Genomic DNA, 25,096 nt, shown 5'->3' with positions numbered 1-25,096 from the left:
TAAAATAAACATGCTCTGAAAATACACGTGTATTCATGTAAGTCAGTGGTTTTCAACCAGTGGTCCAGGGACCATCAGTGGTCCTTGAGGGGGTTCCAGGTGGTCCCCAGCTAAATGATGGAGCGTTGGTAATCATATGGACCCTTATAGGTCTTTAACTCTTGAGAGCACAAAATGAAACCAAATGGACCCGTAAGAGTTACATTATTGTTAAACATCTGCATCACTTAATCAACATGAAGTCTACACAATTATAGAATGTAGAAGAATTGTTATTTTGGTCAACGTGGGCCAGTTATCTCTCCTGTGGTACCAACATCAATACAGTATGGAATTGTGGACAACATCCCATCCAAGAATAACAAAATATTCTACGTTTTGGGTCAGCGAGGCTAAATCTCATCAAATGGTGCCGGTGGTCCATGGCTCAAATGCCGAATAAATAATGGACCTTGATATGAAAAAGGTTGAAAACCACTGATATAAGTGGTCAAATGCGTGGACTGCGAGCGCTTTTGAGATTTTCGAGTGGGCCCTGATGCGGAAAAGGTCGAGAATCACTGCTCTAATATAAGATTCTATTTTTATTTCCAGAGTTCCCACATCCCCCTGATCGATGCTCTGATGATGGCCTTCACAGCAGAGATGATGAGCATAGAGCGGGTGGTGTCCAGCGTCAAGCGCTTCTCCAACTTCAGCGCTTCCAAGGAGCTGCCCTTTGACCTGGAAGATGCAATGGTCTTCTGGATCAATAAGGTGAGCTCCGGTGTTGATTAGGGATGGGACAATTCGTGATATTATCGTTTATCGTGATAGAAAACACTCACGATAATCGTATCGTGGAGATTTACTTTATCGTGATATTGTCCTCCGTCATGCACTGGGATCAATTCACCTTTTATTTGCTGAGCTGCATATTCGGTACCATTTAAACCCTCTATAATTGGTAAAAGACACTTATAATATACATACTCGATATAGTCTTTTTTTCACTCTATCAAATGTCTTTGCCAAAAAATAGCCGATCTACAAGCTCACAACGCGTCACAACGTGACGCGTTGTGAGCTTGTAGATCGGCTATTTTTTTGGCAAATGTTCCGCCCCAAGATAATTGATTTTGATTATTGTGATAATATCGTAAATCGCGATTTCTTTTGTCTCAATAATCGTGATATGAAATCTTCCTATTGTCCCATCCCATCCCATCCCTAGTGTTGATTCTGATTTTGTTATAGTCATAGTCTTTTGAATATCATTTCATTTTGTTTCAGTCATATATTAGTCGTATGTTTGAAAACCTTTGAATACATTTTGCCAACAATAACATGCCTAACATAGAGACACCGGGTTGAAAGTGTTTAATCGCTGTTGGAGTGGAGAAATGCTGCATAAATGCTTTTCCATTTGCCATTCATGGCTATAGGTGAACATGAAGATGAGGGAGATTACAGATAAAGAGATGAAAATGAAGCACCAGCTGATGGGGTCTCCTGTTCCCATTCACCATAAGGTAATACATTCACCATAATTAAGGTAATACATGTAGCATAAGGTAATACATTCACCATATTAAGGTAATACATGTAGCATAAGGTAATACATTCACCGTATTAAGGTAATACATGTAGCATAAGGTAATACATTCACAATACAGTAATACACTGTTACACATTTCCTCCATTTTCATCTTTCTCATTCTCTCTCACAATTTATCGTGTTCACTAGTGATAAATTGTGAACGTCAGTGATGTGTTAAATAGCTCTATATTCACAAACAGCATTGATCGATTGAATTGATTGAATATTTTATTAGACAGAAATGCAAAACAGCATGAGTACAGTCAAAACCCTTGGTCTAAAAGGATTGCACCAAAAAAGTCCTTGCGGTCTTGTTTCCATTGGGGTCCTTGGTATTCAATTCAGCAAACCAAGTAGCAGTCGTTGCTAACATAAATATACTGCTTGTTCAATAACAGCGGTCGGGTTAACACCCGTCTCTCCAGCTATTTAGTAAACGCAAAATCAAATGTCTTTCCACTGTTTTTTCACTGTCAAACACTCTTTAATATTTTCGGCTTCTGGTTTTGTTTTCCGTCTTATCGCTTTTGTCCGGAGCTTATGTGTGGTTATTAGGCTGCTGTGTGAAACAAAGCCTGAGCTTAACTTTAGCAATAGTTTCAGTAGTACTGTGGTTCTGCAGTATTCAGTGCATGTATAGTACAGTAAAACCATTTTTAGAAATATGAAAATGCTTGGTTTGTTTGGAATAACCCTTTCCAACAGTCTTTGACATTCTGTGTTTGCTTGATTTATAATCCGATACTGCCGTAGAGTATAAATCAAGCTTCATCCTCTGTTAGTGCATTTTGACCTTTGACCTGTCTTCTGCTGACCTGTCCTGTGTCTTCCTCATAACCTGTCCTTCTCCCTCCCGTTGGAACTCGCTAGTCTCCCTCCAAATGGTACTGGAAGCTGGTACCTGTAAGTGCAACCGCTGTCCTATCCAATCTCCCATCACTATTTGCTTGTATACTGTATGTGTTTCCTGCATGTGTATGTGTGTGTGCGTGCGTGCGAAAATAGCAGATCTACAAGCTCACAATATGTCACATTGCAAGATCTTTGCAAGATTTTTGTAATGTATTTTCAAAGTTTTGCCTAATGACATGTGTTTAAATAAGTCAACATTGGGGGCACGGTGGCACAGTCGGTAGCGCTGTCGCCTCACAGCTAGTAAGGTCCTGGTTTTGATTCCTGCCGGGGGGACGCTGTGGGTGATGGGGGCGTGTTCTCTCCTCTGCATCAATAGCGCCCACACCCTTGGTGGGGTTGGCAAAAGGGCCTTTCTGTGTGGAGTTTGTATGTTCTCCCTGTGTCCCCTTAGGGTAGATACCCTCACAAAAACATGCAGTAATCCTGTTCTCTATGATGGCACCTGATGGAGGGGAAAGGAACTGGTTGGAATAACGTGTTCCTTCCATGTGCTACGTCCAACCGGGGAAGCTCCCCCTGTCAGGTGATAAGAAGCGGCCTGCTCACTACTCATGCACTGAAGGAAGCATGAGCTCAGTTCGTGGCTCTCCCCAGGTTGGCAGAGGGAGAGCAGTGCCCAGGATTACAGCTTATTAGGCAATTGGCACTGGGTGAAAAATGGGTTACAAAATCGTGGGATAAAAATGTAGTAGAAAAAAGTCAACAGCATGGCTTGGTGTTGTTGTTTACTATGTCTATACCGTATGTATGAAGACATGTATGTATGTGCGTGTGTAAGAGAGAGAAGCAGGCTCTATACAGTAATCAGATCATGTGTATATCAAGAATGTGTTTGCTGGCAGTGTGTACTTGTGCTCACATGCATACATTTTTCAGTCCATTTTATTTCTGTCTGTCTGCCTATCTTGAGTAAAACCACTTAAGCCCAATATATGGAACATATTGTCTCTGTCAGGTCCAAAACTGTTACTTTTCAGGATTTAAATGAAAAAGAAAACATCAAAAAAGGCAGATTGACAAGCTCAACGGAAGTAAAACGAATGTTCAATCAGTCAGCTGGGCGGTTGGTCCTTCTTCACTGAGGTCTCAGGGAGGGTGTAGACTGTGATATTGATATTGGTGTCTTCGAAAACGTCTTTCAACATCTCACACTCACACTATCCTATTTCAGGTGATCAAGGCCGCAACCAATTCTTGGCATATTTTGGCTTGAGCTTGTGGATCTGCTACTTTTGATATTTTTGTGTGACACAGTTGTAGGGCGTTAATTTACATGCCACATGTTATACCACAATAGCATGATTGATACCTCATGGTTTGACGGAAATAGCAGATCTAGAAGCATTGAGACGCATTGTGAGCTTGTGGATCTGCTATTTAAACCTTTTTCTTATATATATATATATATTTTTTTTTATTAAAAGGTTTATAATGATGACTCTCTGAGCCGTCCGTGTCTTGGTCTGCAGGTGCGATACCGCAGAGATCACCTCTCAGGTCGGACGCTGCATCACTTCACCCTGGTGGACGATCTGATGAAGGATGTGTGTGATGGCGCCGCCCTGCTGGCTGTGGTCCACTTCTACTGCCCAGCTATTGTCAGACTGGAGGGTATGTATGTGTCCTCATGGATTAAAGTGATCTGTCGCCACCACTGATTTCACTCATTTGGATTCCATAGAAGCCAGCCAGCATGTCTTCTATGGAAGCATGTTGCGCAACGAAATAGCTACAAGCTATTAGCTCTCAATGTGCCATTTCCTTGTGTTTGTTGTGTAGATATCTGCCTGAAGGAGGTTCCCTCCATAATGGACTGTCTGTACAACATCCAGCTGCTCAGAGAGTTCTCCAGCGAGTACTTGAACAAAAGTTGCTACTTGAAGCCTGAAGACATGCTCTACAGTCCACCGGTACTGAAGGTAAGCCCACTTCTGCTAATTCTTTAAACATTTTATGACTTCGATATGCCCCAAAAGGTTGAAAGTAAACAAAATCAGGACACATTAGTCAAATGATTGCAGACATATAGGCCAAACCGATATATCGGTGTGGCTCTAATGATGATCATATTTATGATGTGTTTACAACAGAATAATCTGATGGTGTTCATCGCCGAGCTCTTCTGGTGGTTTGAGATCGTAAAGCCAGACTTTGTTCAGCCCAGAGACCTTCAAGAAATCACTGATGGTACAAGAATTAGTTTTACATTCTTTTCATCGTGTCACAGTTAGTGGTATGGACGTAGAACAATCTACAGGTCAACATACAGTGAATAACGCCCCTCTCTCTCCCACCGTTCTTGCAGTGAGGTCCCTGCTGCAGCCGAAGAGTTCCTCCCGCCCCCATCTGCCCATTTCCAACGCCACCAAACGAAGTTTCCTGCCTTCATCAAGCTCTGCTGACATCCCCACAATCTCCAGCCCAGAACTCAGGTAATGTACCTAAATGAGAAATACTGTATGGCCATGGAGATGCACGTTAAAGGAAAAATTACACACAATAAGTTACACAATAATTACACAAATATTAAGTCTAGCTTGCAGTTCTGCTACTTTTGTGTGGCGCTGTAGTATGATCAAGTAAGGCAATTCATTTACCGAATCAACCAAAAGTTGAAATATGGACATGTCACAACAACTGCACTAAAAATATGAATTAAATATGAGATAATATAGAGATTAGAGCTTCAAGCAGCAGTTTTGGTGTGTCACCAGCTTTGTTCATGCTTTGTGCATGGCAAATATGAGTTTTATGTGGACTGGCATTGAACAGATGTCCCTGCATTGGTACATTTCAGCATTTTAGAGATTCTCAGTGGTTTATGTCTTTAAATGTAGAATCCAAATGTTACATCTTTCCCTGACAGTCACAAAATGACAACAAGCTTGTCTCACTCCTTACTGCCCAGAAGACAGAGTCAACATATGATGCAAGAGGATGACAATACAGGTATGATCAGCTACATGCATTGATAATAATAGGATAATATAATACGACCCCAGCTTGGGATGTCTAGTTTGGGAATTCATTCCTATTGTCTTTGTGCAGGACTGTACAGGTCCAACTCTCTTACACATGTGGATGGGCAGCCTCACCAGGGCTCATTGCTGATCAGAACAGAGAGGAGACAGAGGTGAGACATTTATCCTGCACTGGTACTCACAATAAAGCATTGTTCACAGTGAGTGACTGCAGCAAAATCCCAATTGTTACTCAAACCTGATCTTTGGGGCGCCCGCTAGCCTGGTGGTCGAGGCGCATACCACATACTAGGCTATGATGCCTGCTGGCGTCGCCGGTTCAATTCTTTGGCCTTTGCCGCATGTCATTCCCCATCTCTCTCCCCATTTCCTGTCAGTCTACTAGCCTATCAAATGAAGGCATAAAAAGCCCCAAAACAAATCTTAAAAAAAAAAAAAAAAAACTGTCCACACTGTTATTTGTGTCAAATGATCATCAAACGGTGGTCCGTGGCTCAAATGCAGAATTAAAAAAGAAAGGGTTGAAAACCACTGTCCTATATTTATCCCAAAAAAGGTTAGACCAAGGCACTCTTTGGGAAAGTTAAAAAGCCTTTATTTCAGGGCTAATGCATAGCAAGAATATTAAAATATGAACCTACGCGTTGCGGCACATTTGCCTTCTTCAGGGGGACTAAGCAAAAAAGCTGAACAAACGTGGCTTTTATAGGAAACAAGACATGACATCACAAGTTCATTATAATATACACGTTGACTGGGAGGCTACAAACCCCACCAAGACAAAATGTAGACTTGTAAAAAACAGCATGAGAACCTACAATATACCACTTTAAAACACACAAAAATGAAACAAAAAGAAAAACAGTTTGTAACAAAATACCACAGTAGTAAATAGTAATCTCCCATACTGCATTACTTTGAAAAGCTCAGCATCTTATACATTACTATAAGAGTAAATAACTCCAAACCCCTTTAACAAACCAAACAAACAATCACCTTTGCACCAATGAGCACCTTGTTTGGGAGACTTTTACTCTATAGCTAAACCAGTGTTTCTCAAACTTTTTTCTGCATGGGCACACTTTTCATGTCCCAAGAATCCACGGGCACACCAACATAATACAGAGGTGTAAATATCGTCACTGTCGGGAAGAAACCTTGTATCTCCAAGTTTCAAATGTGTACGTTTCTTCGCAAGGCAAAGCCCTGCTTCATCATACAAGGCTGTCGCACAACAGTAGTGAAAACAGCAGATCTACAAGCACACAACGCCTCGCACCGCGAGGCGTTGTGTGCTTGTAGATCGGCTGTTTTCACTAGTTTAAATCATTTTTAAAATGATAAATACAATACTGGCTTTCAAGCAGTTTCAAGGGGCACACTTGACCCTTCTCAGCGGCACACCAAAGGTCCCCAGACACAGTGGTTGAGAAACACTGAGCTAAACAGATGCACTCCTTACTTTCTTTTTTCTATATTTATCCCACTTCCTCCATTCTTCCCACCTACCCCCATCCATCCATCCATCCATGCATCCACCACCCAGGCCTTTATCCCAGCCAGTTCCCTGTGGGCTGTACCTGTCCCTGGAGGGTGGCGGCGACGGGGACAGCCTCAGCCTGACGCGCTCCATGAGCAAAGACAGCCTGGCCTCCAACTTCCTGAGCCTCACCCCCAGACACATGATGCTGGGCCCCCACCTGCCCCCCGCCTGCAGACCCAACGGCCAGGGCCTGACCATGGCCAACGTACGCATCGAGGACGAGGAGGAGGAGCTGGAGGAAGAGGAGCTGGTGGCCATCATCCATCCCGCTGCTCTGTCCCCCCGACAAGGTTTGGAGGTAGGCCCCGACCCCGGTCCCATCGTCATTGCGGTCGCAAAAAGGATCTATGCACGGCAGCCATGTTGGAAATGAATTGGGCCCCTTCATTACTTCCTTCAGAATGATACTATTGAAGGGTCTGTTCCATTCTGATCAAACAGAGCCAGGGTTCTGATATTGTACATGTTGGCCCACTGGAAACACCAGTGGGTCTCAAAGTGTCCTTGGGGGGGTTCCAAATGGATCCCTTATGGGTCTGTAACTCTGAGTGTACAAATGGAACCAAATGGACCCGTAGAGGTCCATTTGGTTCCATTTGTACACTCTCAGAGTTATGTGGCCCTCGAAATCAAAAGGTTTGAGAATCACTGTGCTACACGTCTAAATGGAACAAAGCCTTCATTAGAATCATTGGTAACACCTGGAAGGAAGGAAGTAAGGTAAACATGACATTATTAAATACATGGCCTGTTTTTGCCATAGTACTTTGTACTTAGAATATTGGCACCAGTAATAATACATAAACACAATGAAATCATTGAACGTTAATTATTTGCATGACAATTAATCGTCATCTATATCTGTCATTATGGCAACAGCCCTACCTGGATGGGGAAGTGGAGCAGGATGAGCTGGATGACGTCTACAACGGATCCGCCTCTAAGAGCCTGAGCGCTCGCCGCTCTCCCTGCCTCGACGCCCACCTCGCTCGTGGCGCCACCGCCGCAGCCCGGCCTCAAGCGGACGCCTTCTACCTGGAGCCTCTGATGCCTGCCGTCCCCAAGCCAGCCAAAGAGAAGAGAATCAACCCCAACAAAGAAGAGGAGAGCGGCGAGAGTTCCAGAGGCCCCAGGAGAGCCTACGCCGATGCCTACAGCTCTAACCCGAGGAGATGCCCGCCTGTGACCGACTCAAACAGCATCAAAGGTATTTTAGTTTTGTCATTCATTTTTTGCACATACAACAAACCCACATAAACAACAGGAAATTAAAATAAAATATTCATAAAGGCATAAAACATAGGAAAGGAAAAAGAAAGAAAACACCCAAAAAACACAAATAATAAAACAATAAGAGAACCGTTCATTCTGAGCTCACATTCATTCATTCCATGGCAATCAACATAGGCTCTTTCCTTGTTTCATGTGTCTTTGCCACTACCCCTTACCCCTGTTAGAGTTCTCGAGTATTTTGACCATTTTGTCGTCCATTTGTTCTTCCTGCAGCCTCAAGCGATGTCCTCAAGGGTAATTTTACTCCCATTGCGAAGGCGGAGTCGACCCTCAGGCCGCCAGCGGAGGGCGCCGTGGGACCCGGTCAGTCGGTTTTCAAACAGCCTCCACCGGGGTTCTTCCTTCATGTGTCGAGAGAGGACGTGAGTCAGGTAGGGATGGGATGTTAAAGGGCCTACACCATGCTTTTAAAACTATATTTTTTGTATAAATATATGCTCAAAATTGAGTCTTAGACAGGTCTTAACCCCCAACACACACCCTGACCATTCCTCTTGTTTCTTATAGCTGTGCTATTATTAGGCCCTGCAGCTGCAATACCAAAACGGCCTTTGTTTGCTCAGTGGCGCATCTAGTGGGGTTTTTCCACCCTCCGGAGAAGGGTGAAGGGAGAGGCGGGGTGGCCAGCTCTCTATAGCCGGGGACAGCGATAGAAGAGGCGGCGTGTAGCCGTGGATAGAGAGAGGAGAGGCGGGGTGTGGAGCTCTTTCTAGCCGGGGACAGTGATTAAGCTCTCTATAGCCGGGGAGAGTGAAGGGAGGACCGGGACAGTCTGCTTGAGCTGCTTGTCGCGGCCAGGACCGCCGCTCTGTCCCCCGGTCGGAGCTGCTTGTCGCGGCCGGGACCGCCGCTGTCCACCGGGTCGGAGCTGCTTGTCGCGACCGGGGCCGCCGCTCTGTCCACCGGGTCGGAGCTGCGGCGGTCCCGGCCGCGACAAGCAGCTACTTGGTTAAGAAATCGCGGTGGATTCGGCCACCGCGGCTCGCTCCCACCCGGCCACCGCGAGCTCCCACCCGGCCACCGCGAGCTCCCACCCGGCCACCGCGGAAAATTTAGGCCCAGGCTTCAGAAGGCCTCGGATCATTAAAAATAGGTCTTGTTTCCTTGTTAGAGGGGACGAAGCTTGGGTCCTCGCAGTCTATAACGTCACATTTATAGTGCAATCCAGGAACGTTAAGACTTCTCCTTGGACATGTTGATAGCAAAAATGTTCATAGAATAAAAGTGAGTGAGAGCACTGAGTGAGCAGCCCCAGAACAGTAAGCCAGCTGCAGATGGAAGTGGAGGCTAAGCAAATTAGAAACAAATGAGGGTCTGGGTTTAGAAGAGTAGCTCTGGTTTTTACCTGAAGGACAAAGGGGGGGGGGGGGGGGAACGAGAGTGACGTCACTCTCGTCAACTCTCAGAACAGCACTGTTCTGAGAACCCGTGGAAAGCTTTTCATCTCTGTCTGCCCAAAACCAGAGAAAGACACAACGGTCAGAAATAGGACTTTGTGAGGATAGAAGGTGCCAGTGGGACCCCAAAAAAAGGTTTTAAAATAGAAAAAGTGAAAATTCATGGTGTAGGTCCTTTAATCGATATTATCATTTATCGTGATAAAAAAACACTTACAATAATCGTATATCAGTGATTTAATTTATCGTGATATCGTCCTCTGTCATGCACTAGGATCAATTCACCTTTTATTTTCCGAGCTGCATATCCGGTACCATTTAAACCCTCTATTGGTAAAACCTGTTACTGGAATAATACAACTTTGTTGGTTCACAAGATAAGTTTATTCTCCGCTCTCCCAAACGCCACCTGCACGTACACACAGTAGTTTCGACAGACAACCCACACACATCCGGCCCACCGGTTCATACCTCCACAGCACACATCTCCCCCTAGCGGTTTACAGGAGATACAAGAGTGTACCAATATTAACAAACTCACTGTCTTTCTTTTTTTTAAAGCATGAATTTCAAAACAAACGTGCAATCTTAGTGCAGAGGATTAAACTCGGTTACATTCAAATTAAGCATCTTACAACTTGTGACCAAAAAATTAAACTCGGTTACATTCAATGTCATTGTCTTTTTTTAGTACTTCAAGCGAGTTGCCACTGTCCTTCTCCAAGAGCCTTCAGTAACTGGAGAGGTGAAGCACCCTTTTTTGTAAGGCAGTCTGCAAGTTGTTCTGTTGTTTTGTACCAAAGGATCCGCTCAACCCTTTTGGTTTGGATGAGCTCCTTGATACTGCTAATTTCCAGACGGAGTCTCTTTTCAGTGACTGACTTTGTGGACTTGAGTGCATCAGCCAGTGAATGATTATCCGTGACACAGGTTATTGGTGCAGCATGTTCGACATCACCAGCAGTTAGTTCAGAGAATAGTGTAGACAAGAAAATAGCATTATCAATCCCTTCTGACATTGCCAGTGTTTCACCTGCAAGTGTGCTTCGCACAATCCTCTTGACTCTCCTAGACTGCCAAGAAAGGGGTGAAAACCTTCCATTTTCCCCCATCAGCACAATAAAGTGCCCTCCTTGTGTGCCCCCATCAGAGAGATTTGCAAATGAAGCATCACTGAACATAATCATCTTCAAGGCACTGTCTCTGCCCAAGTGATGGAAGTTGAGAACTACTTTCTTGGACTTAAGTTTAGACACTATCCTGTTTGCCTCATGAATAGTTTGAATAGTTGCATTTTTAATGCTTGATGCCAAGTTGCTTGCGTCAAACATCACATCTGGTCTGCTCTGCCTTGCAACCCAGAGGATTTGACCTATCTTGGACCGGAGTTCATCTCTTTCTTTTTCATAGAGAGGTGAGTCATGCTCAACAGCCCGTGAGGGATCCATATGTATGGGTTGCAAATGCTGTATGTAGTTTTCCTGGTGTATTTGTACTTTTCTGTTCTGAGTGACAAAGTCTATTCCCACATAACAGAAGTTTTCGTGTTCCTCACGTCCAATTTGGAATGCAGATCTGAGCTGTGGTATAACTGTGGTGGAGAAGCTTTGCGTGCCTCCCCACATGAAGTCATCCACATGGCAGGCTAGAACCCCAGACACAGTACAGTCCTTATCCAGCCAGTAGAAAACGGCTGGATCAACTTTGGAAACGTTTCCTCCTGTTGTCAGCACAATTTCCTTTACTCTGTTGTACCAGTAGAGAGAAGCATCTGCCAGTCCATAGACACACTTTTTTAGTTTCCATAAAGTGCCTTCACTCTCAGCCTCAGGAGGAGGCCTGATGTATAGTTCACGTGACAGTGTTGTTCCCTGCAAAAACGCAGATTTTATATCCATCGAATGCGGTGTCCACTGTCTTTGACAAATCACTGCGACAAGTAATCGAAGTGACTCCGTTGCACATGTGGGGGAGTCCTTTTGCAACTCTGACACTTGTAATTCCTCAAAACCTCTAGCCACAAGTCGTGCTTTTGGTACTAGTCCTGTTAGTGTCTCTTTGAGAGTACACACCCACCTGGTAGAAACACATTTCTGTCCCTCATCTTTAACTTCCTCAAACACATTGTTTTCTTTCCAGCTCTTTATCTCAACATGTTTTGCAAGGTCAAATGAAACATCCTTTGTTACAAATACATCCTCACATACATGTGTTACATTAGTGTCATCAACATTGGTTACATTAGTGTCATCAACATTATCTGTTAACACTTCAAGGATCTCCACTCTTGACATATCAGCTGACTCTGTAGTGCCAGCAACATTAGTTGGTTCAATATACAGCAAATTGTACCAGTTCTTATACTTGCCCACAGCTTTGCCTGCACGCCCCAACACTTTAGCAGTATGTACAACGCCTTGGTCTCTGTCTGTGTATTTCACAATTTGTCCTCTTTTTAGACTAACATTTGTTCTCTGTTCAGTACCATCCTGTGTAACTGTATTGTCAGTTGTGTTACCTGTTTCATTTTGTGTTGTCTCCATGTCTCTCAGACCCTGTTGCACCACAGGTGTGTTGTCTTCTATGACCTCTAGGTCACTGTCAGAATGTCCAACAATGTCCTGTGCTCGCTCAAAGTTTGTGTCATTTTCTGAATCAGCCGTCGCATATTGATCCATCATTTCTCTGTTCACTTTTCTCAGTCTGAGCCGATGCACTCTAACGCATGTTCCTCCATGTCTCACAAAAATCACTGCACCGTCCTGTCCGATGACAACTCCTGGTCCTTTCCACTCAGGACAATCCACTCTCTTGTAATATACTCGGTCTCCACTTTCATATTTTTCATCAGTGTTACGTGTTTGTTTCCGCAGGGCTCTCCGTATTCTTTCTGAACATTCTGCTTCAGTAAAAGCCCTTCTTGCTGCATGCAAAGCAGTGATGTGTCTTGCCACCCATTCACTTTTCGTTGTTCCCTCCAAGGCTGGGGGTTTATCAGTTAGTACAGAGGGCAGATTGGGATTCTGTCCAAACACAAGCTGGTGAGGACTGTATCCATGTACACTTTGCATGGTGTTTTTTGCCATTAAAGCCCAGTCCATTGCAGTGCTCCAGTCACAACCGTTGCTTGCTTTTACTTTCTTCATGACCTCAGTAAGTGTGGCGTTATGGCGTTCAACAACGCCATTACTCCATGGGCTATAAGCAGCTGTTGTCTTTATGTCTATATTAAAATTTTCTGCCATATCTCTTACTTCATCATTATTAAATTCACCGCCATTGTCCGAAAAAAAATTCTGTGGGGGGCCATGAACACTTATCCAGTCGTGAACAAAGTGTTTCACTATTTCTGAAGACTTCTTCGTGGTCAGGATGCTGCCTGCACTGAATCGTGTGAACTGATCAATAATGTGGAGATACCACAGACCTGGTTCAAGTTCATGCAAGTCTACAGCTACAGTCTCGTTGTACTGAGATGCCAGTGGTAGGCCAACAGCAGGCTTTGGCGTAGGTTTGCTGTATCTTTGGCATATTTCACATTCACTTACAATCTGTTGCAGAATATTAACACATTCAGCATCATTGTTACCTGAACTTTTTAGGAGCTTCTGTAATTTGTCAGCGGAGGCATGGCCAAATTGTTTATGGAGCTTCAATAACATTTTCTTCTTAGTAGCTGAGCTCATTTCCTCAGTAATTATCAGTATTTCATTTTCCAACTGATTTTCATCCTCGAGTTGACTTTCAGGAATGCTGTCCTCTGTAGCCGTCAGGACCTGGTCTTCCCTTTTTATGTTCTCACTTTTGTTGTCAATTATGTTCACACAATAATGACCAGAGCTGTCATGTTCCATATCCAGTACTGTCCCTGCTCTCTTCATTGAGGCCTTGCTCAAAAGCAGAGGAACATCAGCTGGAACTACTTCAGTTTCAATGTGACATTTGGTCTGTCCAATTTTCGCAGGAATTTTCAGACTTTTAGTGGAATACACCACTTTTCCATCTCCAAACTTAAATGGCCTATGACTGTGTTTTTCATTTTTCCTCAGATCATTCAACTCCTTTTGGCTCAGTTTAGTTATGTAGCCATCTAGCCACCCCTGCCCACACACAGTGCGTGTACATGCAGTGTCTATTATTGCTGAACCAAAACATTCCGTCATAAATATCTCTGCTGCTGTGGGAGATATTTTCGCTCCACTGGCGGGCTCTTTAGCGTACAACGTAATGTTGCACTCCTCTACTGCATTAGCATTATTTTCAGTTTCCTCAGTTAGCTTCACATGCTCACTTTTATGTGGACAGTCTTTGGCCCAATGAAAAGTAGATTGGCAGACGGCACATTTTGATCTACGACCGTACCTGTCCAAGGGATTCGTGCCAGGCACTGGTGTCTTCTGTTGATCCTTTTGAGGCAAAAACCTGCCCCTCTGTCGTCTTTGATCCGCCGTCACAAACGCGGTGTCTTCTTGGTTGATTCCCATGCGGGGAGTGAGAGCCGACGTCTTTCCTCCGAAGATCCTCTTCAACGCCGACTTCATGGACGCAAACGTTAGATCTGTACATGCTGTTAGAGCCAACTGGCGATCTTTCATGTCCAGGCATGCAGTATCCAACAGTTTGAAAGCCAGAACTGCGTCGGGAAGCTCCATCTTGTACTTTCGCATACGAGAGTAACGTTGCTCAAAATCAATAATATAGTCCGCCATGGACACGCTACTGTCTCTCGTTATCCGGTCAAAGCTCGAGTAGGCTTCATAGACTTGATCCTTCTCTTCTTTCATAAACAAATTGTCAAGCTTTGCAAGTAAAGTGTCCATACCCTCGTCTTTATTTAAGTCGTCTACGGGTATTTCCATCGCCGTCTCTCTTGCACTGCCCGATAGCGCCAAAACCACGGCGAGTGCTTGTTTTTTCTTCTCAAGTTCTGTAACTCTGCTCCAAATAGCGACTTCATTCTTCCAACTTTCATACGGCTTCCTCTCGTCGAAGCCAGGTGGGATTCTGTAGTTTCCAGCCATCCTCGGCTACCAATGTTACTGGAATAATACAACTTTGTTGGTTCACAAGATAAGTTTATTCTCCGCTCTCCCAAACGCCACCTGCACGTACACACAGTAGTTTCGACAGACAACCCACACACATCCGGCCCACCGGTTCATACCTCCACAGCACACATCTCCCCCTAGCGGTTTACAGGAGATACAAGAGTGTACCAATATTAACAAAACCTACTTATAATATAGGTACTTGATACAGTCTTTTTTTCACTCTCTACCAAATCTCTTTGACAAAAAATAGCCGATCTACAAGCTCACAACGCGTCGCCTTGAGGCGCGTTGTGAGCTTGTAGATCTGATATTTTTTGGGCAAACGTTCCACCCCAGGATAATGGATGTCGGGGATATATTTTGATTATCACGATAATATCCTAAATCGTGATTTCTTTGGTCACAGTAATCCGTGATATGACATTTTCATTTCATCCCATCCCTAGAGTCCGGTGGAGACGGCGGCGGCGGCCCACCCCGGACAGGTCTGCCACGGTCACATCCCCACCGCGTGGCAAGGGGGCAACGACTCGGACTCGGAGATCGCCGACCTTGAGGACGAGGAGGAGGACGTGGAGGACATGGAGTTCCTGGAGGAGCGAGAGGGAGAGGTGGAGTCGGTCAAGTTGAAAGAGGACATGAAGGTACATTTTCAAAAGATTTTTTATACATTTTACACATTTGAAAACTTGTGAAACAGGACATTCTACATTATGAGTACTTTCTACTTTTGGTACTTTTAAGCAAATTTTGATGCCAATACTTTTGCACTTTTACTCAAATAAATCTTTGAATTCCGGACTTCTACTTGTAACAGAGTACGGTCTAGTCCAGTGGTTCTCAAAGTGGATTCCAGGGACTCTGTGGGTTCCTTTAGGGGTGCCTAAATTTACCCATACAAGTCTGTAACTCTGACAGCGTACACATGGAACCAAATGAACCCTAACGGGTCCATTTGGTTCCACTTTCAGAGTTGAGGGGAGACCTTGCCATTTGAAAGTTTGAGAAACATTGGTCTAGTCTCATTTAGGCCTAGGATTATTGAATGTTTTAACTGTTGAAAAATAGCATATATACAAGCTCACAGGAGTTTGTAGATCTGCTATTTTTGAAAAAGTCATGCAATTGTGTGCAAATCTTTGAATATATGTATTTTCAAAGCGAATGTTTGTAACTCAAATTTTGCTTCTGGGTGGTCCCTGGAACTAAATATGTTGTGCTGGGGGTCCGTGGCCAAATACATATCATTTTGGGGGTCCTTCACATGAAAAAGTTTGAGAACCACTAACACTCTCAAGAACAGACTAACTGAGCTCCAGTTAAGTGAAAAGGACCTTTTCTTTGACGATGGCTAAGCTAGATTTCTGACATAGAAACGTAGGTTTTTCAAAAAACCTTAGAAGGATTCAAAAGACACTTATAGAATCGGGTCAAAATCGGGTCAAAATTCCAATGTTTTCCAATGTATTTTTCAAAAAGAGCAGATCTACAAGCTTGTGAGCTTGTATATCTGCTATTTTTCAATAGTTAAAGCATAAAATAATAATACACAATACTGTGTACCCGTTTTGAATGGGTTAATGACACTTTCACTTAAGTAAAACATTTGAATATTTCTCCCACCACTGAAGGTGTGCGAGCGGGACGACAAGGAGGGCGGCAGCGGCCGCTCCAGCCCCTGCCTCAGCACGGCGTCCTGGGCCAGCAGCTGCAGCGCCTCGGGCAGCACCAGCGTCAGGATGACCAGCTTCGCCGAGCGCAAGCTCCACAAGCTCAGCTTCCGCGACGGCGGCTCCTCCAGCACCAGCTGCTCCCAGAAGACCACGCCGGACGGCTCGGAGAGCGTGCCCCATCTCCTGGGAGGCTCGCTGAAGAGCGACGGCGTCCTCGCCGGTTGGCAGGCGAAGGAGTCCGGTGGGCTTTTTGGCAAAGCGGGGGTGACGGGTCATCCCGCCGTGCCCTCGGAGCTGCTGCAGCTCCACATGCAGCTGGAGGAGCAGCGGCGCGCCATCGAGCACCAGAAGAAGAAGACGGAGGCCTTGTCGGCGCGACAGCGGCAGAAGTTGGGCAAGGCGGCCTTTCTGAACATAGTGAAGAAGGGGGGAGGGAAGTGCGACACCTTGCCTCAACCTTTGAAGCACTCCACGGACTTGGTCGTGGCCGCCAACGAGACGAAAGCGCCGCCCTGCAAAGACGACTCCTGGCTGGACGAGCTGAGGCTTCAGGGGAAGGCGGGACGGATGCGGAGCGGCGGACAGGCAGGCAGAAACAGAAGGCTAAAGGCAGACGCAACATTCCAGGACGACGGCGAGGCCGGCGAGCCTGACCTGAACAACTGCAACCGCTCCATAGAGGTCCTCAACGACGCCATCAGCTCCATCCAGCAGCAGATAATGCAGCTGTCCTTACAGCAGGACCAGATGATGAAGCAGAGCCTCACGTCGCCTCCAGGCCCTCCGCAACCGTTACCCCCCGCCAGCCAGCTTGTGTCAAGCCCGACGGTGGCCTCCGGCCCTGCTCCCGCAGAGCCGCCGGCGCCGCCACCGAGCTCCACAAAGTGTACTCCGTCCCCCCGGGCTGCGGCACACTTTCTGGACCTCGGTGGCGACGGTTGCGCGCCGGCCCGCCGGCCGCCCAAGCTGAGCTCTGGCCAGCGCAGTCCCAGGACTAAACCCTCACAGCTCAGAGTGGCTCAAGAGAACAGCAGGGTTTTGTCGTCCACGCCCGGCGTCTCATCTGATTGTAAACCTCCTGCCAGAGGAGGCGTTGGTGCAGACGGCCCGGGCACCGTCGCCAACGCGTCATTAGAGCTCAACACCAAATCTACAGTTCACGATGACCCCGACCAACGTGGCTCCAGAAAAGGATCGAGACGCTCCCCTGACCCGGCTAGATTTCAGGACCCTCCTGTGGGCGTCTTATCGGGAGATTCTTTGCACTCTGCTGGAGCTACAGAGACGACCGAGAATGATCTCAGCGGCTCAGGGAAAGAGGTCGTGGCGGGTGATGAAGAAGAAAGCACCAGAGCCAAAGCTCAGCTGATCGAGGTGGACCTCAAGGACGCGACAGAGGAACGGCTGCCAGATTGTTCGGCAGATGGGGAGCAGAAGAACGGACTGGGCTTCTTCTTTAAAGTAAAGTACTGTACATTTGAACATGTTACAAAAAAGAAAAGAAAATCAGTTACTTGAACAGACATACAGCACAGACTCTCAAAATTCAGAACAGTACAATACTGTCAAAACCGTAAATGTCCAGCAATACAAATAAGACCAATGCAAATTGTATTATTGTTTACTACTGAAGCGATTAATGATTTCTTTGCTCATTTGTTTTTGTTTAGTTTTTCAATTTATTTTACTTTTAGCAGTTAGGAAGCAACCAAATATATAAGTGAGAACCGTTTGGATGAAGGATTTATAATCTGTTAAGGTGTCCCAGCTGTCTGAGACATACAGTAATGGTTCCTTTTTTTTTGGTGTTCAGGATGAGATGAAGATGGCTGAGGATGAAATGGAGAAACGTCGTGCAGCCTTCATCCTTAAGCAGCAGCGCAAGGCTGAGGAGGCCAGGATACGAAAACAACAACAGGAAGCTGAAAGCGAGCTGAAACGAGACGAAGCCAGGTGACACACACACACACACACACACACACACACACACACACACACACACACACACACACACACACACTATCATTGGGATCACTTTCAGAGCGATTGGATAATGATAGAACTACTGACAGCAAATGAAAATCCATCACAATTTACAGGATATCACATTCATCATATTTGAAAACCACAAAAAAGAAAATGTTGTTCTATATAATCTAATGAAATATTCAAATGTTTTTTGACACTGAATCAGATGTTTTGATGATGGTCATGATTCACTAGGAGCCTGGATGGCTTGGATCCAGGCTTAAAATAATTTATATGAATACTTTTCACTGCTGTGCCCTCTTATGCTCACGTCATTATCGTTGTAGTTGTCTTCATAGTTATCATTCTTGGTGTGAGGGTCCTTGATTGATTTCTAGTTTCCTTCGCCTAGGGATGGTACGATAATCGCCCTTATCGTTTATCGTGATGAAAAACAGAGATTTCATTTATCGTGAAATCGTCCTCCATCATGTACTGGGATCAATTCACCTTTTATTTGCCGAAGTGCATATCTGGTACCACTTAAACCCTCTATAATTGGTAAAAAATGTACCTCGAAATAACATACTTTTTTACACTCTCAACCAAATCTCTTTGCCAAAAAATAGCGGATCTACAAGCTCACAGCGGGTCGCAACAGATCTGCTCTTTTTTGGGCAAACGTTCCTCCCCAGGATTATGGATGTTGGGGATATTTAGAGTTTTGTGATAATATTGTAAATTAAATAATCGTGATATGACATTTTCATATCATCCCATCCCCTACCTCCGATCCCAGGCGTAAGGCAGAGGAGGATCGCATCCGCAAGGAGGAGGAGAAGGCGAGGCGGGAGCTCATCAAGCAGGAGTATCTGAGGAGGAAGCAGCAGGAGCTCCTGGAGGAGCAGGGTCTGGCCCCGCCCCAGCCCCGCCCCCAGCCCCGCCCACGGCCCCGCACCAAGTCCAGGAAGGGCAGGCCCAAGTCCCTGCACCGCGGAGACTCCAGCAGTCTCTCCAAGGGATCCGTTACACGTAAGACGCCAGCAGTGTATCATTATTTTATGCTTTAAATATTGAAAAATAGCAGATATACAAGCTCACAGCGCGCTTGATCTGCAAAATTTGAGTCACAAACGTTCGCTTTGAAAATACAGATATTCAAAGATTTGCACACATTTTCATGACTTTTTCAAAAATAGCAGATCTACAAGCTCGCAGCGCGGCACTCGGTGCCGCGCTGTGAGCTTGTATATCTGCTATTTTTCACTGGTTAAAGCATTCAATAATTCTAGGCCTAAATGGGTTAAACCTGGGCTGGCTTAACCCCCTGGGCTTTTTAGGGCATGTCATTGTAGGCGAACGTTTAAATGTCGAACAAAAGGAAATCTACAAGCTCATCACCTATTTTAATGACAGAGCTTAAGTAGCCTACTTAAATAAGTTAAACAAAAGTTAAGTTTATCTGTTTATTTTTGTATCTTTAAAAATCTTTTTAAAAGATGTTTGCTCATACCCCGGTATGTTAAAAGTTCTCAAATAGAAACTTTGATAAATCCGTAATCGGTGATCTATGCCTCTCGAAAATCGGGATCGTCATCGGACGCACAAATCTGGCATCGGCTGGCCTCTAAATAAGACCCTCAGCTCTGCTTTGATCATTGCGACGATTGTGCACACGTATACTGTAAATCGGAGACAATTTGTGGCATTAAATGGCTTGAGCCCTGTATATTTCACTCTACGGCGTCATTGTAATAGAGAAAATAGCCGATCTGCAAGCTCACGACAGGTCACATCGCTGGCCGGTGCTCTGTGACCAAATACATGTTTGTGTTTGTTTGTAATGTTTGTTAGTTGTATTGTCTGTCTATTATGGCTGTGTGCTGTGTGTGCATTCCTTGTTATTCTGTGCATAATGTGTTGTGGTTTAGCTCTGCTTTAGCACTGTCAATGTGTGTCCGTGTGTGTGTGTGTGTGTGTGTGTGTGTGTGTGTGTGTGTGTGTGTGTGTGTGTGTGTGTGTGTGTGTGTGTGTGTGTGTGTGTGTCCGTGTGTGTGTGTGTGTGTGTGTGTGTGTGTGTGTGTGTGTGTGTGTGTGTAGGTCATTCTCTGATGGCATCCATGTTGATCAAAGCCCAGGGTTCGGCAGCAGGCTGCAGGGGAGGTGAAGTTTCTTAACCTCCACTGCATGACCTGATGACAATCCTTAATGATACAGTGATGGGAAAATTACTCACGTTTTACTTAAGTAAAAGTGTCAATACTGCAATGTTACAATTAAAAGTCAGGCATTAAAAATGTACTTGAGTAAAAGTACAAAAGTATTGGTATCAAAATGTACTTAAAGTACCAAAAGTAGAAACTACTCGTTATGCAGAATGTCCCATTTCATATTAATCTGGGGGTCCTTGTCATGATTTGTTTTTTATTTTTTATAAATCAACACTTAAAATCAAATGGTTGTCAGTGGCATAGACAATCTGACATCTTTTCTCTCTATGACTTGTAGCTGACCTGAGCCGCAGTTACCAAGGGTCCACTCTCTCTCTGGCTACCGAGGCCGACAGCGTCACCTCTGGAGGGGCCGACTCAAACAGGTGAGGATGGAATCCATCATATTCATATATGGATTTGACACATTGCAGTTTGTCACTAACTGGCATTGCGTGTCCCTGCAGGGCCGGATCGGTGTGCAGTGTGGAATCCTTCCCCATGCTGAGCAGAGCCTCCAGCAGGAACCTGGAGAGAGACTGCTGGGAGAATCTCTCCTCAGCCTCCTCCCTCACACTGGCTGCAGAGTACAATGGTAACGCTTTTAACACACACCCCAATTAACTTGTTAACTGCCAAGGACATAGGCCTAGAGTGCTTACATAACCCTCCCTGCCAAAATCTAGTTTGATGAGAGTCCACTGTTGGCCACCAGAGAGTGCTGTTCACCAAGCCATGCCATCAGACTTGGTCTCTAATCTCTCCACAGCTGATAAATGGAAATAACTGCTAAAGAATGTATATTGGCCTACATATATATTAAAAATAGTCTTAAAGTTACCTAGTTTCCCTTTACGTACTTTCCCATCAATATAGAGCATATACATCTGTTATCATTACTAATATTAAAGTACAACTCTTTATGTGTGTGATAGGCCCAAAGCTTTTCAAGGAGCCAAGCTCCAAGTCCAACAAGTTGATCATCATCAATGCCATCGCACACTGCTGTCTGGCCGGCAAGGTCAACGAGGCCCAGAAGACCACCATCCTGGAGGTAAGCCTGTTCACCTCAAATCAAAGTGTGGCTGTTTTACTGTAGCCTGACTGCAAGCGTCAGACTTTTCACACACTACGTTTCACTTCGTTCTGGGAAAGAGTCTGATCCTTCGGACGGAGATTCTACTTCAGCGGGGGCGGGCTAAAGCCTATTGACGTCACACACACACACACACACACACACACACACACACACACACACACACACACACACTTAGAGCCCCCGACGGCGACGTGGCGTGACATTGCAAAAATACGTTATTTCTCATAACATATTATATGATTGCATGTTTACGTTAGTGCAAAATGGTATTAAAACGTAATGAAACGGCACTATTGTATAGTTTATTAAAAGAATTTGAGTCGAGTCTGACTCCGCCATGACCGTTTTCACGGACCAATCAGAGTCCACTAGCGACTCACGTGGGCAGAAGAGCACCAATCAGAGTCCACTAGGGACTCTCACGTGGGCAGAACAGCTCCGAAGGGAGGGGGCTGGGGGGGGCTGGGACCGGACCAGCCTACCACGTGCCTCAAGTCTACAGCCCTGATTGGCCCATTCAATTCGCCCGCTCTTCAGGTGAGACAAAATAAAATAAAATATCTCCGGGGTCAGTCAACACTACACACCACCCACCAACAGGGGGTGGTAATGTGCGGACTGATTTATCAGGCTAGTTTTACTGTGTACAAGAAGTAACAGGATGATTTAACCACTGTTTTACTGTGTACAAGAAGTAACATGATGATTTAACCACTGTTTTACTGTGTACAAGAAGTAGCAGGTTGATTTAATCACCACATTAACCATAGCTGGCATAAGCAATTTTGTATGCCAGCTTGTCATTATACTGTAGGTGAAGCTTTTCCAAGAAGTTCAGAAATGGGGACAATAGCCTAATCTACTGTATATCAGTTATCAGATTCAACTTTATAGTGTTCAAGTTGCAATTTGATTTATTTATTTATTGTTAATCACTTCCAATTTCCCTTGTTTATCCTGAAAATGTGTTTTCTGTTTACTGAAGAGCTTGAGAGACGGGGAGATCCCTGTTACTGAACAAATACTATGCAGCAAAGATTACTATCAGAATATAGGCTTATTTAACACTTAAATTAACAAACTAACAAATCACCACATTCAAGAGGTTAACACTATACTAATCTGAGTTCCCAGAAGTTATTTTTTTTGCCACTAGGGGGGCTAGAAGAACTTCTGGGAAGAAACCATTATATCTCTGGGCCAGAAGTCAGCCCAGCTCAGAATCTGGGTAGCAGGAAGTTGCACAAGTGTGGGAAACCAGAGGCAAAGATGGAGGAGGTTACCAATGTCTCAAAAAGCCCACTTAACACTATACTAGATTAAAGGTGTTTTTAAAAGTGCTCTTGGTTCATATTTAAAGTGCTTTGGTTCCTGTCACTCTGATACCAGGAGCTGGAGAAGTGCGAGTCCAACCACCTGATGATCCTGTTCCGGGACGGCGGCTGCCAGTTCCGCGCCGTCTACGCCTGCTCCGCGGACGGCGAGGAGATCGTCAAGTTCACGGGCACCGGCCCGCGCGCCATCAGCCACGGCATGATCGAGAAGCTCTACAAGTACAGCTCGGGCCGCAAGCAGTTCACCGTCATCCCCACCAAGACCGTGTCGGTCAGCGTGGACGCCATGACCATCCACAACCACCTGTGGCAGGTCAAGAGGCCCGGCAGCGCCCGGAGGAAGGTGAAACACCACGACCCCGGGTCCTTGCTGCCTTGCTGAACAGAACCACCGTTTGGGCCGGACCCCATTATTTCCAGAGGTTGATGTGTCGTCGTTGTTGACTGGCATCATCAGACCAGTGGTTCTCAAATGTTTTTATTTATTATTTATTTTAATTTATTTTTCAAAGACTAGCATAACTCTGAAACTGAACAAAATGGTTCCATTGGTACACTCTCAGAGTTACAAACCTGTAAGGTTTGCACTTTGAGAACCACTGGATTAAGCTCTGTGTGTGCGTGCGTGCTATGCAAAGGACAGACATGCAGCAGTACATACACACATAGAGATTCCTGGAGTTTATAGATACATTGTATTTTGCATGTGGCACTTTTAAGTTTGAAAGTTTTCTTTTATTCTGAATTTAGTCTTAAGTATTGTAGCTTGGCACTACATTACCTTCCATAATAGCCTCTGGGTCCTACGGTATGGAACAAGGATTAGACACAACCGAGGGAGTTCCCTCCCATCTGGGAATCGGAAGGTCGCTGGTTCGACCCTCGGTCTGCCACGTCTGTGTGGAAGTGGCCCTGAGCAAGACACTTGACCCGTACCTGCTCCCCAGGCGCTGTTAACCCATTTAGGCCTAGAGTTATTAAATGCTTTAACTATTGAAAAATAGCAGATATACAGTGAGCTTGTAGATCTGCTATTTTTGAGAAAAAAAAGAAAACATTTGTAACTCAATGTTTTTTTGTAACTCAAATATTTGCTTCTGGGGAGTCCCTGGAACAACATATTTTGAGATCGGGCCGGCAGCCAAATACATGTAATTTTGGGGGTCCTTGACATAAAAAGGTTTGAGAACCATTGATTTAGAAGAAGGATTACAGGATCTACAAGCTTGCAGCGGCGCACTCAGTGCTGCGCTGTGAGCTTGTATATCTGCTATTTTTTAATAGTTAAAGCATAAAATAAGGGTTAAAGTGGATCAAATCTAAAGTGACACAGATTTGCGTTAAGGCCTAAATGGTTTGGTTAATATCACCCACTGCTCCTAGTGGTTAGGACGGGTTAAAATGCACCTACAGTATGTGCAACTGTACACCTGTAGCGAATACAAAAAGGGGACTAAATTATTATTACACTACTGAAAAGAGACTACTGAAACATCAGGCATTTACTGTAGGAACCATTCACATGATTTGTGGTTCCAGTCTAGCAAAAAAAAGTACCCTGCTGCTGTGATTTGTCCGGTCTCTTCACACTCTTCACAGAGACTTTGTTTATTTATTCAATTATTTACCAGAGGATGTCTACTGGTCATGGTTTCACTGCTGTTTTAACCATTTAAGTATTGGACTAGGTAGTAATATCAAATGCTGTTTATTGTGTTTGATTAGATTTTTCATGTACAACGAAACACAATCACTCCCCCCCCAAAAAAAAATCTCCACACGTTCATTTTGTCCCTTTAAAAAAATATACATTTACATTTAACAGAAAACACATTTCCCTCCTCCTTTCATCCACAGTATTTCAGTTTGCCTTTGTTAGGTTTTTGGTACCAGCCTAGACAGTCTACAACAATGGTCTTATATAATACCGAACATAATAACCTGTGCCTAGTAATTCACCAACGCTGATTCAGTGATTACATTGACAATCCCTGCAAACACATTAGACTTGGCCGTGCTAAAGGGGTACGGAACAACAAACCACCCAGGTTCT

At 44.8% G+C, this 25,096-nt stretch overlaps 1 protein-coding gene across 1 annotated transcript in view; it reads left to right on the top strand.

Moving 5' to 3' along the window:
- Positions 1-23,425, top strand: part of LOC308299573 (calmodulin-regulated spectrin-associated protein 1-B-like) — a gene marked incomplete at both ends in the record, with an annotated part of 43,307 nt that extends 19,882 nt beyond the window's left edge. Inside the window, 21 exons of the mRNA XM_080743368.1 lie at positions 595-756; positions 1,425-1,511; positions 2,450-2,482; positions 3,964-4,105; positions 4,274-4,413; positions 4,585-4,681; positions 4,800-4,926; positions 5,543-5,627; positions 7,068-7,316; positions 7,898-8,225; positions 8,525-8,682; positions 12,261-12,277; positions 14,205-14,259; positions 15,206-15,403; positions 16,391-17,893; positions 18,246-18,385; positions 19,200-19,432; positions 20,909-20,996; positions 21,078-21,205; positions 21,546-21,664; positions 23,099-23,425. Of these exons, the coding sequence (XP_080599494.1) occupies positions 595-756; positions 1,425-1,511; positions 2,450-2,482; positions 3,964-4,105; positions 4,274-4,413; positions 4,585-4,681; positions 4,800-4,926; positions 5,543-5,627; positions 7,068-7,316; positions 7,898-8,225; positions 8,525-8,682; positions 12,261-12,277; positions 14,205-14,259; positions 15,206-15,403; positions 16,391-17,893; positions 18,246-18,385; positions 19,200-19,432; positions 20,909-20,996; positions 21,078-21,205; positions 21,546-21,664; positions 23,099-23,425 (4,416 nt within the window). The remainder of the gene's footprint in view (positions 1-594; positions 757-1,424; positions 1,512-2,449; positions 2,483-3,963; positions 4,106-4,273; positions 4,414-4,584; positions 4,682-4,799; positions 4,927-5,542; positions 5,628-7,067; positions 7,317-7,897; positions 8,226-8,524; positions 8,683-12,260; positions 12,278-14,204; positions 14,260-15,205; positions 15,404-16,390; positions 17,894-18,245; positions 18,386-19,199; positions 19,433-20,908; positions 20,997-21,077; positions 21,206-21,545; positions 21,665-23,098) is intronic.
- Between the last annotated feature and the right edge of the window lie 1,671 nt (positions 23,426-25,096).

This window comes from Nannobrachium achirus (genome assembly GCF_963921795.1).
Source record: "Nannobrachium achirus genome assembly, chromosome: 15".
NCBI classification, from domain to species: domain Eukaryota; kingdom Metazoa; phylum Chordata; class Actinopteri; order Myctophiformes; family Myctophidae; genus Nannobrachium; species Nannobrachium achirus.
This window is presented reverse-complemented; position numbering and strand designations above follow the sequence as displayed.